This window comes from Rhinoraja longicauda, chromosome 40 (assembly GCF_053455715.1).
Source record: "Rhinoraja longicauda isolate Sanriku21f chromosome 40, sRhiLon1.1, whole genome shotgun sequence".
Taxonomy (NCBI): domain Eukaryota; kingdom Metazoa; phylum Chordata; class Chondrichthyes; order Rajiformes; family Arhynchobatidae; genus Rhinoraja; species Rhinoraja longicauda.
Genome location: NC_135992.1, coordinates 768,403 through 784,982, shown reverse-complemented (window position 1 = coordinate 784,982; position 16,580 = coordinate 768,403). Strand labels below are relative to the sequence as shown.

The following is a 16,580-nucleotide window of genomic DNA, read 5'->3' as shown; positions in this document are numbered from 1 at the left end:
GACCACTGCCCGATGGACTTGTGGTCAAAGGTGTTGGTCCGGAAGAACCTGACAACATGGACAGGATGGGCCGAAGGGCTTGTTTCCCTGCTGTACAGTTCTATGATTATAACAGTGTCTTCATTGAGGCAGAGCAAGATCCCATGACTGATAATGACCAGACTATTTATTAATTACAATCCAACAGTATGAACATTGAGATTAGAGACACAGCGTGGAAACAGGCCACCGAGTCCGCATCGACCAGCGATCCCCGCACACTAACACTATCCTACACACACTAGGGACAACTTACATTTACACCGAGCCAAATAACCTACATACCTGTACGTCTTTGGAGTGTGCGAGGAAATCGAAGATCTCGGGCAAAACCCTCGCAGGTCACGGGGAGAACGTACAAACTCCGTACAGACAGCCCCCGGAGTCGGGATCGAACCCGGGACCTAGCGCTGTGAGGCAGCAACTCAACCGCTGCCTAGAGGTGTTGAGTCGTTGCTGGCGCCCACCCTGAGCAGACCCCCTCCCAAGTGAACCCCACCTGTCAGCCACTGCCCCCCCTCCCAAGTGAACCCCACCTGTCAGCCACTGCCCCCCGCAAGTGAACCCCACCTGTCATCCACTGTCCCCCCTCCCCCAAGTGAACCCCACCTGTCATCCACTGCCCCCCTCCCCAAGTGAACCCCACCTGTCAGCCACTGCCCCCCCCAAGTGAACCCCACCTGTCAGCCACTGCCCCCCCCAAGTCAGCCACTGCCCCCCCCCCCCACCTCCTCCCGCACGGACCCCTACCCTCGGGAAGTCACTGACCTCTCCAATAAACCAGGCGACGAGGAAGCCGAAGAGGATGGCATCGTTGGCTTCGCGGTCGTGCCAGGGCACCCCGATGGCACAACACTCCCACAGCTCCGCCTTCCAGCGCTCTAGGTTCCAGGACGAAAACCCCACGTCAAACAGGATCACGCACGGATTGCCCTCGATCAGCCACCTCCCGAAGTAAACCTGCAGAGGGAGTGATGAACAGGTCACGGCCGGGAATAGACACGAAACGCTGCAGTAACTCAGCGGGACAGGCAGCATCTCTGGAGAGAAGGAATGGGGGGCGACCCTTCTTCAGACTGAGGGTCGGGGGAGAGGGGAACCGGGAATGAACGGTACCGGGGAGCTTGCCCGCCGCGATTCCAGAGTCCATGCCGGCCGTCGATCACCCATTCACACAAGTTTAGTTTAGCCTAGATTGGAGATACAGCGCGGAAACAGGCCCTTCGGCCCACCGAGTCCACGACGACCAGCGATCCCCGGACATAGATGTGGCCCTAGTGGCTAAGGGGGTCAGGGGGTATGGAGAGAAGGCAGGTACGGGATACTGAGTTGGATGATCAGCCATGATCATATTGAATGGCGGTGCAGGCTCGAAGGGCCGAATGACCTACTCCTGCACCTATTTTCTATGTTTCTATACACTCACTGGGGACAATTTACATTTATACCAAGCCAATTAACATACATACCTGTCTTTGGAGCGTGAGAGGAAACCGAAGATCTCGGAGAAACCCCACACAGTCACAGTGAGAACGTGCAAACTCCACACAGACAGCACCCGAGGTCAGCATCGATCCCGGGACTCTGGAGCTGTCAGGCAGCGGTTCAATAAAAGGGTGCGAGCCTCGCTGGTTGTGCCAGCGTTTAATTGGCCCTTACTGGCGGCTGTGGAGAGGACGGGGATCAGCTGCCTTCTTGCATGAGATGTAGTGTGCGTGTCAGAGAATGGCCACCAGGATACTAACCCAGACTCTGTGGAGGGACGGCCATATGTTTCCCAGAGAGTGGCCGCCAGGATATTGAACCAGCCTCTCGGAAGGGACGGCCAGATGTTTCCCAGAGAGTGGCCACCAGGATACTGACCCAGCCTCTGTGGAGGGACGGCCAGATGTTTCCCAGTCCGGATGGCGGTGACTTCCAGGCGGTGGTGAGTTTGGACGGAGCTGTCTGAAGGGTCTTTGCAGAAAGACGTGGATGTACCAGTCCATCACACAGACCAGACTCCCTACCATTGACTCCATCTACACTTCACGCTATCTCAGGAACACACCCAACATTATCAACCACGTGGGGCAGAAGATACAGGGGCTTGAAAGCGCGCTCCACCAGGCTCAGGAACAGCTTCATCCCCTCTGTTATCAGGCTTCTGAACGGTCCTTCCATAGGGCACTGTCTCATTGATTAGTTTAAAGATTCAGCAGCTCAGTATGGATATAAATGAGGAATTGTAAGGGTAAAAAGACCCTAATGGGAGTTATCTATAGGCCCCCAAACAGTAGCCTCGACATAGGGTGCAAGTTGAATCAGGAGATAAAATTGGCGTGTCACAAATGTAATGCTACGGTGGTTATGGGAGATTTCAACATGCAGGTAGACTGGGAAAATCAGGTTGGAAATGGACCCCAGGAAAGAGAGTTTGTAGAGTGCCTTCGAGATGGATTCTTAGAACAGCTTGTACTGGAGCATACCAGGGAAAAGGCAATTCTGGATTTAGTGTTGTGTAATGATCCTGATCTGATAAGGGGACTAGAGGTAAAAGAGCCATTAGGAGGCAGTGATCACAACATGATAAGTTTTACTCTGCAAATGGAAAGGCAGAAGGGAAAATCGGAAGTGTCAGTATTACAGTATAGCAAAGGGGATTACAGAGGCATGAGGCAGGAGCTGGCCAAAATTGACTGGAAGGAGGCCCTAGCAGGGAAGACAGTAGAACAGCAATGGCAGGTATTCCTGGGAATAATGCAGAGGTTGCAGGATCAATTTATCCCAAAGAGGCGGAAAGACTCTAAGGGGAGTAAGAGACACCTGTGGCTGACAAGGGAAGTCAAGGACAGCATAAAAATTAAGGAGAGGAAGTATAACATAGCAAAGAAGAGTGGGAAGACAGAGGATTGGGACTCTTTTAAAGAGCAACAAAATTTAACTAAAAAGGCAATACGGGGAGAAAAGATGAGGTACGAGGGTAAACTAGCCAATAATATAAAGGAGGATAGCAAACGTTTTTTTAGGTACGTGAAGAGGAAAAAAATAGTCAAGGCAAATGTGGGTCCATTGAAGACAGAAGCAGGGGAATTTATTATGGGGAACAAAGAAATGGCAGACGAGTTAAAGACTTTGGATCTGGCTTCACTGAGGAAGATACACACAATCTCCCAAATGTTCTAGGGGCCGGAGAACCTAGGGTGATGGAGGAACCGAAGGAAATCCACATTAGGCAGGAAATGGTTTTGGGTAGACTGATGGGACTGAAGGCTGATAAATCCCCAGGGCCTGATGGTCTGCATCCCAGAGTACTTAAGGAGGTGGCTCTAGAAATAGTGGAAGCATTGGAGATCATTTTTCAATGTTCTATAGAATCAGGATCAGTTCCTGTGGATTGGAGGATAGCAAATGTTATCCCACTTTTTAAGAAAGGAGGGAGAGAGAAAACGGGTAATTATAGACCAGTTAGTCTGGCATCAGTGGTGGGGAAGATGCTGGAGTCAATTATAAAAGACGAAATTGCTGAGCATTTGGATAGCAGTAACAGGATCATTCCGAGTCAGCATGGTTTTACGAAGGGGAAATCATGCTTGACAAATCTACTGGAATTTTTTGAGGATGTAACTAGGAAAATTGACAGGGGAGAGTCAGTGGATGTGGTGTACCTCGACTTTCAGAAAGCCTTCGACAAGGTCCCACATAGGAGATTAGTGGGCAAAATTAGAGCACATGGTATTGGGGGTAGTGTACTGACTTGGATAGAACATTGGTTGACAGACAGAAAGCAAAGAGTGGGGATAAATGGGTCCCTTTCGGAATGACAGGCAGTGACCAGTGGGGTACCGCAAGGTGCGGTGCTGGGACCCCAGCTATTTACGATATACATTAATGACTTAGATGAAGGGATTAAAAGTACCATTAGCAAATTTGCAGATGATACTAAGCTGGGAGGTAGTGTGAATTGTGAGGAAGATGCAATAAGGCTGCAGGGTGACTTGGACAGGTTGTGTGAGTGGGCGGATACATGGCAGATGCAGTTTAATGTAGATAAGTGTGAGGTTATTCCCTTTGGAAGTAAGAATAGAAAGGCAGATTATTATCTGAATGGTGTCAAGTTAGGAAGAGATCTGGGTGTCCTAGTGCATCAGTCACTGAAAAGAAGCATGCAGGTACAGCAGGCAGTGAAGAAAGCCAATGGAATGTTGGCCTTCATAACAAGAGGAGTTGAGTATAGGAGCAAAGAGGTCCTTCTACAGTTGTACCGGGCCCTGGTGAGACCGCACCTGGAGTACTGTGTGCAGTTTTGGTATCCAAATTTGAGGAAGGATATTCTTGCTATTGAGGGCGTGCAGCGTAGGTTCACTAGGTTAATTCCCGGAATGGCGGGACTGTCGTATGTTGAAAGGCTGGAGCAATTAGGCTTCTATATACTGGAATTTAGAAGGATGAGGGGGGATCTTATTGAAACATATAAGATAATTAGGGGATTGGACACATTAGAGGCAGGAAACATGTTCCCAATGTTGGGGGAGTCCAGAACAAGGGGCCACAGTTTAAGAATAAGGGGTAGGCCATTTAGAACGGAGATGAGGAAGAACTTTTTCAGTCAGAGAGTGGTGAAGGTGTGGAATTCTCTGCCTCAGAAGGCAGTGGAGGCCAGTTCGTTGGATGCTTTCAAGAGAGAGCTGGATAGAGCTCTTAAGGATAGCGGAGTGAGGGGGTATGGGGAGAAGGCAGGAACGGGGTACTGATTGAGAGTGATCAGCTATGATCGCATTGAATGGCGGTGCTGGCTCGAAGGGCTGAATGGCCTACTCCTGCACCTATTGTCTATTGTCTATTGTCTATTGTCTATTGAAACAGGTCCTTCGGCCAACCGAGTCCGCGCCGACCAGCGATCCCCGCACACGAACACTATCCTACACACACAAGGGACAATTTACATTTATACCATCTGTACGTCTTTGGAGTGTGGGAGTTTTTTCAGAAAACCCACGCGGGTCACGGGGAGAATGTACAAACTCTGCAGACAGCACCCGTAGTCAGGATCAAACCCGGGTCTCTCGCGCTGTGAGGCAGCAACTCTACCGCTGCGCCACCGTGCTGCCCAAGTCGCAACTCTTTGCATTACGTGTATGCAGAATCTCCATGTGATATGTGACATGTGTTAATAAAGTATCATTCGCCCATTCATTCATTCATTCATTCGCCCATTCATTCATTCATTCATTCGCCCATTCATTCATTCATTCATTCATTCGTTCGTTCATTCATTCATTCATTCATTCATTCATTCATTCATGAAGCTCAAGTCTTACTCCCGACAGGTGTGGTACCTTACAGCCCTTGGAATTCATGGTATCAACGGTCCGTTTGATGGCGGGGTTCTGAGGTTCCTCCAACTCCACCTGGGTCTTGACGTTGTGCTCAAAGTACGGACCTATCAGAAAGTAGTTATCATGCCATTCATCTGTCGTGATCTTCGCCTTTGATTGTATCACGGTGTAGATACCTCCAACTGGAGAGAGAGGGAGTGAGAGGGGGAGAGGGTGAGAGGGAGAGAGAGGGAGGGAGAGAGGGAGAGAGAGGGAGAGAGAGGGAGGGAGAGGGAGAGGGAGGGAGGGAGGGAGAGAGGGAGAGAGGGAGGGTGAGAAGGAGGGGTGGTTATATAATCATTGCAATGGGCCAGTAATAGACAGACTATACAATGTACATAACAAGGGATGCTCCCTCTTTAAGAATCACAGCACGTTTGTGTTAATACAGTGAGGGGAACAGACGGGCGCATTAATGTTTCTGGATGTAAAAGTTTTAGACAAGACTGTTCAATGGATTAATGGTCCTTTATTATCACGTGTGACAAGGTACGGTGAAATCCCTTTTCTGCACACAGTTCAGTTGATGTGTTATGATACATACGCACAATCTTAGTTCAGTGCAAGTGTATGAGGGGAGATATACAACAATACTTATAGAGAACATCCTGGTGGTGCAGCGGTAGTGTTGCTGCATTACAGCCAGAGACCCAGGTTCCATCCTGACTACGGGTACTGTCTGTACGGAGTTTGTACATTCTCCCCATCACCTGCGTGGGTTTCTCCGTGGTCTCCGGTTTTCCCCACACAAAAATGTACAGGTTTGTAGGTTAGATGTGTAGGAAGGAACTGCAGATTCCGGTTTAAACTGAAGATAGACACAGAAAGCTGGAGTAACTCAGCGGGCCAGGCAGCATCTCTGGAGAGAAGGAATGTCTGAAGATGGGTTTCGATCCGAAACGTCACCCATTCCTTCTCTCCAGAGATGCTGCCTGTCCCGCTGAGTTACTCCAGCTTTTTGCGTTTACCTTCAGGTTTGTAGGTTAATTGGCTTGGCATAATTGTAAATTGAACCTTAGTGCGAGTAGACTCGGTGGGTTGAAGGGCCTGCTTCCACGCTATATATCTAAATTAAATTGAACTAAAACTAAACATCCAACGAGGCCCTATTATCCTCTAATAATATAGTTCCTGAACTAACCTATACAACCCTAACCCTACCTCGACAGTGGTACACCCCTGCCCACCTCGTGCACTGTTCTGCAGAGGTGCTGGCTGAAGAAGGGTCTCGACCCGAAACGTCACCCATTCCTTCTCTCCTGAGATGCTGCCTGACCTGCTGAGTTACTCCAGCATTGTGATACCTTGCTGTTACCGATGGTTAAGCCACCCACCAAGCCAGGTGACTGTGTGTTAGTCCCTGACGCACAACGGCAATCACTCATTTCAATCCCCCCTCTCCTCTCTCTTAAACCTCTCTTCAACAGCAGCAATAAACATTGTTCACTTGATCCGGTATTTGTACACTGTAGATGGCTGGATTGTAGTCATGTAGAGTCTTTCCGTTGACTGGATAGTACGCAATAACAAACTTTTCACTCTACCTCGATACACGTGACAATAAACTAAACTACACTAAACTAAACTAATTATATTTTTGAACGAATTACATGACTTTTTTGCTCAGTCTTCATTCTTTTAGAATTTTAATTATAACTAGACTAAGGGCCCAAACCTCTCCTGCATCAGTGCAGCGCTCTCTCCTCCCCCACTCTTCCCCCTCCCCTCCCACCCTCCCCCTCCCACCCTCCCTTCTCCCCCTTCCCTCTCCCTCCACCCCCTCCTCCACTCCATCCCTCTCAATCCCCCTTATCCTCTCTCCTCCCCCCTCCGCCCCCCTCCCTCCCTCCCCCTCTCTCCCTAAGAGATAGATTTAAACTTTAAAATGTGAATAACTTTAAATATATAACACAGATTTCAATGAAACTTCTTCCATTAGCACCAAAGGGACGACGGTGAGTAAGTTGGGCCTAAAATTGTCGCGCTATCGTTTTGGTTGTAGTTCAGGAACACACAAACAAACAAGAGTTTTAGTATACAGATTTATGTATAATTTGTTTTAGTGTGTGGTGCACAAGTTCACAAGTTATATGAGTAGAATTAGGCCATCGAGTCTACGCCGCCATTCAATCATGGCTGATCTCTGCCTCCGAATCCCATTTCCCTGCCTTCTCCCCATAACCCTTAACACCAGTTTTAATCAAGAATTTGTCTATCTCTGCCTTAAAAATATCCACTGACTTGGGCACCACAGCCCTCTGTGGCAATGAGTCCCACAGATTAACTATCCTCTGACTAAGGAAGTTCCTCCTCACCTCCTTTCTAAAAGAGTGTGAGGTCTGAGTCTATGAGCCTGTGTTGCCATTCCATACTTTCACTGTACTTATGCAAAAAATAATAAAGTTATACTGGATCATGTGGGCAGATCCTAGGAATAATTGAGGACAATCACTTTGCTGAGCTCTACAGAAGGCCACCCACGAGGATTAGAGGAACAAATAAGCAGAAAGGTGTGAAAGGGCCTCACAGCTCCAGAGACCCGGGTTCGATCCTGACCTTGGGTGCTGTCTGTGTGGAGCTGGCATGTTCTCCCTGTGACCGCGTGGGTTTCCTCTGGTGCTCTGGCTTCCTCCCACATCCTAAAGATGTGAAGGGTTGTAGGTTGATTGACTTCTGTAAATTACCCTGTGTGCAGGGAGTGGATGAGAAAGTGGAATAACATAGATTCCATGTCATAGAACTAGTGTGAACGGTTGATCGATGGTCAGAGTGGACTCGATGGGCCGAAGGGCCTGTTTCCATACTGCATCTCTAAACTAATTTAAACTGAGACTAAAACCTGTGGAGAGAAATGGGCATTCAATGTTTCAGGTCCGGACCCTACATCCGGACTCAGAAGGAAACGGTAACCGGGGACTTTAACTTTCCCAATATTGAGTGAGACTGTCTGAAAGTAAGGGGTCCGTTTGAGTGGCATTTGTTCAATGCATTCAAAATATATTTCAGACAAAAGTAGATTCCCACTGAAGACAGATTGGTACATGATCTTACCGTAGATCTGGAACTGGTGGAAATGTCGGCGAATTTTTGGAACAGTGGGCATAATTCTGTAAGTTTAATTTAGAGTCATAGAGTGATACAGTGTGGAAACATGCCCTTCGGCCCAACTTGCCCACAACCCCCCCCCCCCCCCCCCCAACATGTCCACCTGCCTGTGTTTGGTCCAAATCCCTCCAAACCTGTCCTATCCATGTTACCTGTCTAACTATTTCTTAAACGTTGGGATAGTCCCAGCCTCAACTACCTCCTCTCGCAAATTGTTCCATACACCCACCACCCTTTGTGTGAAAAAGCTTAGTTTTAGTTCAGTTTAGAGATACAGCGCTGAAACAGGCCTTTCAGCTCACTGAGTCCGCATCGACCGGCGATCACACTGTACACTAGCACTATCCCACACACGAGGAACAATTTACAACTATTACCGAAGCCAATTAACCTACAAACATGGATCGACACAAAATAATGGAGTAACTCAGCGGGACAGGCAGCATCTCTGGATAGAAGGAATGGGTGATGTTTCTGGTCGAAACCCTTCTTCAGCCCGCTGAGTTACTCCAGCATTTTGTGTCTATCTTTGGTTTAAACCGGCATCAGCAGTTCCTTCCTACACCACCTACAAACCTGTATGTCGTTGGAGTGTGTCTGGCATGTTTGCAGATAAATGTATCTTCACGACATGACTTGCTGCACTGGCGTCTCGGACCAACAAGTCCCAGCGCAGGAGTGGCTGCACCGGACCTGGGCAGCATCTTTGCTGAGCGGGTAAAACCCAGGACAAGTAGAAGGGCTCAGAAGTTGGGAAACCCAAGAGTTACAGTAAGTGAGTGTTTGAACTTCGTTGTGAAGCTTTGGGATGTTTGAACAAAATGGCTGAAGAATTATATTTATACGGTGAAATCATTGTTTAGTTTAGTTTAGAGAGACCACGTGGAAACCGACCCTTCGGCCCACCGCGATCCGCGATCCCCGCACATTAACACTATCTACACACACTCGGGGCAATTTACACTTACACCAAGCCAATTGACCTACAAACACGTACGTCTTTCGAGTGTGGGAGGAAACTGAAGATCTCGGAGAAAACCCATGCAGGTCACAAACTCCGGACAGACAGCACCCGTAGTCGGGATCGAACCTGAGTCTCTGGCCCTGCAAGGCAGCAACTCTACCACTGCGCCACCGTGGCCGCTCAATTGTGTCTGGTGACTGGTGTCTGGTGTGACTTATCTGTTGAGGATAGAAGTTGGGAGGTCATGTTGTAGTTGTACAGTTGATGAGGCCGCATTTATTGTGCGTCTTTATTGTGTTCAGTTCTGGGCACCACGATATAGAAACGATGTTGTCAAGCTAGAAAGGGTACAGAGATTTACGAGGGTATTGTCAGGACTCGAGGGTCTGAGCTATAGGGAGACGTTGAGTTGGCTGGGTCTCTATTCCCCGGAGCGCAGGAGGACAATAGACAATAGACAATAGGTGCAGGAGTAGGCCATTCAGCCCTTCGAGCCAGCACCGCCATTCAATGCGATCATGGCTGATCACTCTCAATTAGTACCCCGTTCCTGCCTTCTCCCCATACCCCCTCACTCCGCTATCCTTAAGAGCTCTATCCAGCTCTCTCTTGAAAGCATCCAACGAACTGGCCTCCACTGCCTTCTGAGGCAGAGAATTCCACACCTTCACCACCCTCTGACTGAAAAAGTTCTTCCTCATCTCCGTTCTAAATGGCCTACCCCTTATTCTCAAACTGTGGCCCCTTGTTCTGGACTCCCCCAACATTGGGAACATGTTATCTGCCTCTAATGTGTCCAATCCCCTAATTATCTTATATGTTTCAATAAGATCCCCCCTCATCCTTCTAAATTCCAGTGTATACAAGCCCAATCGTTCCAGCCTTTCAACATACGACAGTCCCGCCATTCCGGGAATTAACCTAGTGAACCTACGCTGCACGCCCTCCATAGCAAGAATATCCTTCCTCAAATTTGGAGACCAAAACTGCACACAGTACTCCAGGTGCGGTCTCACCAGGGCCCGGTACAACTGTAGAAGGACCTCTTTGCTCCTATACTCAACTCCTCTTGTTACGAAGGCCAACATTCCATTGGCTTTCTTCACTGCCTGCTGAACCTGCATGCTTCCTTTCATTGACTGATGCACTAGGACACCCAGATCTCGTTGAACTCCCCCTCCTCCTAACTTGACACCATTCAGATAATAATCTGCCTTTCTATTCTTACTTCCAAAGTGAATAACCTCACACTTATCTACATTAAACTGCATCTGCCATGTATCCGCCCACTCACACAACCTGTCCAAGTCACCCTGCAGCCTTATTGCATCTTCTTCACAATTCACACTACCCCCCAACTTAGTATCATCTGCAAATTTGCTAATGGTACTTTTAATCCCTTCGTCTAAGTCATTAATGTATATCGTAAATAGCTGGGGTCCCAGCACCGAACCTTGCGGTACCCCACTGGTCACTGCCTGCCATTCCGAAAGGGACCCATTTATCCCCACTCTTTGCTTTCTGTCTGTCAACCAATTTTCTATCCATGTCAGTACCCTACCCCCAATACCATGTGCCCTAATTTTGCCCACTAATCTCCTATGTGGGACCTTGTCGAAGGCTTTCTGAAAGTCGAGGTACACCACATCCACTGACTCTCCCTTGTCAATTTTCCTAGTTACATCCTCAAAAAATTCCAGTAGATTTGTCAAGCATGATTTCCCCTTCGTAAATCCATGCTGACTCGGAATGATCCCGTTACTGCTATCCAAATGCTCAGCAATTTCGTCTTTTATAATTGACTCCAGCATCTTCCCCACCACTGATGTCAGACTAACTGGTCTATAATTACCCGTTTTCTCTCTCCCTCCTTTCTTAAAAAGTGGGATAACATTTGCTATCCTCCAATCCACAGGAACTGATCCTGAATCTATAGAACATTGAAAAATGATCTCCAATGCTTCCACTATTTCTAGAGCCACCTCCTTAAGTACTCTGGGATGCAGACCATCAGGCCCTGGGGATTTATCAGCCTTCAGTCCCATCAGTCTACCCAAAACCATTTCCTGCCTAATGTGGATTTCCTTCAGTTCCTCCATCACCCTAGGTTCTCCGGCCCCTAGAACATTTGGGAGATTGTGTGTATCTTCCTCAGTGAAGACAGATCCAAAGTAACGGTTTAACTCGTCTGCCATTTCTTTGTTCCCCATAATAAATTCCCCTGCTTCTGTCTTCAAGGGACCCACATTTGCCTTGATGAGGGGTGATCTTATAGAGGTGTATAAGTTCATGAAAGAAATAGATCGGGTCGATGCACAGAGTCTCTTGCCCAGAGTAGGTGAATCAAGAGTCAGAGGACATAGGTTCAAAGTGAAGGGGAAAAGATTAAATAGGAATCTGAGGGGTAACGTTCTCACAAAAAGTGTGGTGGGTGTATGGAACAAGCTGCCAGAGGAGGTAGTTGAGGCTGGGACTATCCCAACGTTTAAGAAGCATTTAGACAGGTGCGTGGATAGGACAGGTTTGGAGGGATATGGACCAAACGCAGGCAGGTGGGACTAGTGTAACTGGGACATGTTGCCCGGTGTGGGCAAGTTGGGCCGAAGAGCCTGTTTTCACGCTGTATCACTCTGTGAATCTGTGCTGCATTTAACTGCATTTATTACAGAAACGTGGTGGGGCAGGAGTACACCTGGCGCAGGTGTGTTAGAGGTTGCAGCAATGAGAGTAGGGCAGGGCAGTAGGGTAGTGCTGCCGGAACTCACCCGAGCGCCGCTCCCGCACCTCTGTAGAAAAAGCCAAAATAAACAGCGGCCAATTTTATCGAGCGGGGAATTTAACAGCGGCCGCTCCCGCACCAGTGATAGCTCAGTGCTAAAAAAAATAGCACTGCAAGACTGGAGGAGGGGGAGTTGCTATTTTGATTTGGGAGGCAGTCCTGCCTATTATCTGCCCCACTGGAGGCCCTCAGACTAACTTTGATAGGACTTTACTGGCTTTATCTTGCACTAAACTTTATTCACGTTATTCCCTTTACCCTGTATCTGTACACTGTGGACGGTTCTATTGTAACCATGTATTGTCTTTCCATTGACTGGTTAGCATGCAACAAAAGTTTTTCACTGTACATGTGACAATAAACTAAACTAAACATTAAGCAAAAGGCAGCGCAGTTTTGCAGTTGGTAGAGCTACCATCTCACAACGCAAGAGAACAGAGTTCGATCCTGACCTTGGCTGCTGTCGGTGTGGAGTTTGCATGTTCTCCCTGTGAATACGTGAATTTCCTTCAGCTGCTCCGGTTCCCTCCCACATCCCAAAGACGATAGGTTGTGCAGGAAAGAACTGCCGATGTGGTTTAAACCGGAGAGAGACACAAAGTGCTGGAGTAACTCAGCGGGCCAGGCAGCATCTCTGGAGAGAAGGAATGGGTGTCTTTTTGGATCGAGACCCTTGTTCGGACTCAAAGACGTCACCCATTCCTTCTCTCCAGAGTCGCTGCCTGTCTCGCTGAGTTGCTCCAGCACTTTGTGTCTACCTCTGGTTTACATGTTAATTGACTTCTGTAAATTGCCCCTCGTGTGTAGTGGATGTGAAAGTACGAGAACATAAAACTTGTGTGAACCAGTGATCGATAGTCGGCATGGACTCGGCGGGGTGAGGGCTGTATTTCCATGCTGTATCTTTCAATCAATTCAATCCAATCAAGCACTACGTAGAGAGGATATTCTTGAGGGGAAATCCAGTGAAGCAATGTGGGGAGAACTTGGAAACAAGGTGAAGGTGATCACTTCAATTAGATTGCACGACAGACCCTCCAATAGTCAGTGGGGTTTAGGGGAGCAAATATGTCACAGAGAGCTGAGGGAGTAATTGGGCTGTCATAACATGTGTGGGAAGGAACTTGCGATGCTGGTTTACACCAAAGTAGACACAAAATGCTGGACTTCAGTGATTTTATCTTGATCTGACTGGGACTGCCAGAGTGTAAGCGATTAGTTTAGTTTAGAGACACCGTGCGGAAACAGGCCCTTCGGCCCACCGAGTCCGCGCCGATCATTGATCCCCGCACATTAACACGATCCTTCACACACACTAGAGACAGTTAACCTACAAACCTGTCGGTCTTTGGAGTGTGGGAGGAAACCGAGGCCATGGGGAGAACGTACAAACCCCGTACAGACAGCACCCGTCGTCAGGATCGAACCGGGACTCTGGCGCTGCAAGTGCAAGGAGCCGCCCAGAATGAGTTGGGACAGAATTAATTAAGTGTGTCGACGAAGGTTTTCCCAAGCAATGTGTGGATGGCCATTCTCGAGAGGGGCAACACTGGGCCGCCGCGCGGAGAGTGAGGTGGGGTAAATGGTTGAACTGATAGCGGGAGAGCTCTTTGATTTTATAGACACAAAAAGCTGGAGTAACTCAGCGGGTCAGAAAGCATCTCTGGAGATGAGCTCCTATCACTTATGAATGAGGCAGAGGTGAATCGGACAGTACCCCAGCTTATCAGAAGCCTGATAACAGAGGGGAAGAAGCTGTTCGTAAGTCTGGTCGTGCGCGTTTTCAAGGTTGGGTATATTCTATCCGTTGGGAGCAGGGAGAAGGATTGGCCGGGGTGGGACGTCTTTGATTATGTTGGCTGCTTTTCCAAGGCAGTGTGAGGTGTAGATGGGAATCTATCTTCGGTTTAAACCAGCATCTGCAGTTCCTTCCCACACCTATTCCTTCTCATTTTCTCCACAGATGCTGCCTGACCCGCTGTTACTCCAGCTTTTCTGTGTGCATCTTAAGCCCCTCACCTTTGTTTGTCACCTCCCACGCTATCTCGACCAGGATGGCATCGTCTTGAACCTGTGCCCGCAGGGCCTCGATCTGGTCGAGGGTGCCGGCGGATAGTTTGTCCAGGAGGGCCGACATCGTTTCAGTGAAGGAGCATCAGGAACCACGGGAAGGAGTGGAGGGGGGGGGGGGGGGGGGGGGGGGGGGAGCGGTGCTTAGCAAAGCAGGGACTCTGCCCTCACATGGTGCCGGTCCCACTCTGTCGCTGAGCCGAGCGACCCGCTCTCGGAAGCGGGACAGGACCCGGGGCGAGGGCGGCGGTGAATGACAGGGAGAGAGGATGGAACAGCCGGGGAGAGGGAGTGGGGAGCGGGGGAGGGGTCGCTGGGACCGAGAGGGAGGAGGGGGACGGTGGAGCCCGGAGGAGGGGACGGAATTGTCCGCTGTGACCGGGAGAGGGGGGGAGGGATGGACGGGGCTGGGGGCCGCTGTGGGAAGGAGAGGGGACGGGTCCGGGACCGCTGTAACCGGGGGAGGGGACTGGGGTCCGCTGTAACCGGGGCCGCGGTGGCAGGGATGGAATGGGGGCGGTTCGGAGCCGCTGTAGGTGGGTGGGAGGGTGTGGGGGTCGCTGTAACCGCGAGTGGGGTCGGGACTGAGCCGCTGTGGGAGAGAGGGAGGGAGGGAGAGAGAGGGGACGGGACCAGGGCCGCTGTAACCGGGGCCGCTGTGGGTGGGAGGGAGGGAGGGAGAGGGGACGGGACTGGGGGCCGCTGTAACCGGGGCCGCTGTAAGCGGGGCCGCTGTGGGAGGGGACGGGACGGGACCAGACGGGACTGGGGGCCGCTGTAACCGGGACTGGGGGCGGGACGGGGCTGTTGTGGGAGAGAGGGAGGGAGGGAGGGAGAGGGGGCGGGACTGGGGGCCGCTGTAACCGGGGCCGCTGTGGGAGGAGGCGGGACGGGACTGTTGGGGGAGAGAGGGAGGGAGGGAGAGGGGGCGGGACTGGGGGCCGCTGTAACCGGGGCCGCTGTAACCGGGGCCGCTGAGGGAGCGGGCGGGACAGGGCTGCTGGGGGAGGGAGGAAGGGACGGACGGGGCTAGGGGTCACTGTGGGAGGGTGGGTGGGAGTGGGAGTGGGGGCGGGACGGGGCTGCTGTGGGAGTGAGGGAGGGATGGACGGGACTGGGGGTCGCTGAGGGAGGGAGTTGGGACGGGGCTGGGGGTCGCTGTGGGAGGGAGTGGGGGAGAGGGGGCGGGGCTGGGGGTCGCTGTGGGTGGGAGTGGAGACGGGGCTGGGGGTCGCTGTGGGTGGGAGTGGGGACGGGGCTGGGGGCCGATGTGGGAGGGTGGGTTGGAGTGGGGACGGGGCTGGGGGTCGCTGTGGGAGGGAGTGGGGACGGGGCTGGGGGCCGATGTGGGAGGGTGGTGGGAGTGGGGACGGGGCTGGGGGCCGATGTGGGAGGGTGGGTGGGAATGGGGACGGGGCTGGTGGTCGCTGTGGGGGGGAGTGGGGACGGGGCTGGGGGCCGATGTGGGAGGGTGGTGGGAGTGGGGACGGGGCTGGGGGCCGATGTGGGAGGGTGGGTGGGAGTGGGGACGGGGCTGGGGGTCGCTGTGGGAGGGAGTGGGGACGGGGCTGGGGGCCGATGTGGGAGGGTGGGTGGGAGTGGGGACGGGGCTGGGGGCCGATGTGGGTGGGAGTGGGGACGGGGCTGGGGGCCGATGTGGGAGGGTGGGTGGGAGTGGGGACGGGGCTGGGGCCGATGTGGGAGGGAGTGGGGACGGGGCTGGGGGCCGATGTGGGTGGGAGTGGGGGAGAGGGGGCGGGGCGAGGCTCTACATCACGGCAGCAGGCGGACGCGCGGCCAATCGGAGGCAGGCGAAGGGCAGAGGGCGGTGTCACGGGGCTCGGAGCCCGCTGTGATTGGCTGGTTGTCACGCCCGTCGTATGGCGTCACAATGCTCGGGCGGATTTCCGTAACGCGGGGGCCACATGGTCACGTCCTCACCGACCGCAAAACCCATCTCCAAATACCTCAATCCCATCTTGTCCCTTCTGACCTACATCTGAAACGCCTCACAGCCCCAACAACTCGTCAACAACTTTCATTGTCTCCATAGATGCTGCCTGACCTGAGTTACTGCTATCTCATGGGAACTTTTTGCTCAACATTCTAACACTTGTCAAATCGATAAACAAGAGTCTGACATAAGTTTCTTTGTAGATGGACACAAAATGTTGGAGTAACTCAGCGGGTCAGGCAGCATCTCCGGAGAGAAAGAATGGGTGACATTACGGGTCGAGACCCTTCTTCATTCTGAGTGTCAGGGGAG

At 51.2% G+C, this 16,580-nt stretch overlaps 1 protein-coding gene across 1 annotated transcript in view; it reads right to left on the bottom strand.

Moving 5' to 3' along the window:
- The window catches only part of LOC144611291 (glycogen [starch] synthase, muscle-like), a 79,221-nt gene extending 64,833 nt beyond the window's left edge, over nt 1–14,388 (bottom strand). The window contains exons 1-3 of the mRNA XM_078430330.1: nt 14,264–14,388; nt 5,358–5,539; nt 808–999 (exon numbers count right to left, since the gene is read on the bottom strand). Of these exons, the coding sequence (XP_078286456.1) occupies nt 808–999; nt 5,358–5,539; nt 14,264–14,381 (492 nt within the window). The 5' untranslated portion in view covers nt 14,382–14,388. The remainder of the gene's footprint in view (nt 1–807; nt 1,000–5,357; nt 5,540–14,263) is intronic.
- Nucleotides 14,389–16,580: the final 2,192 nt, after the last annotated feature.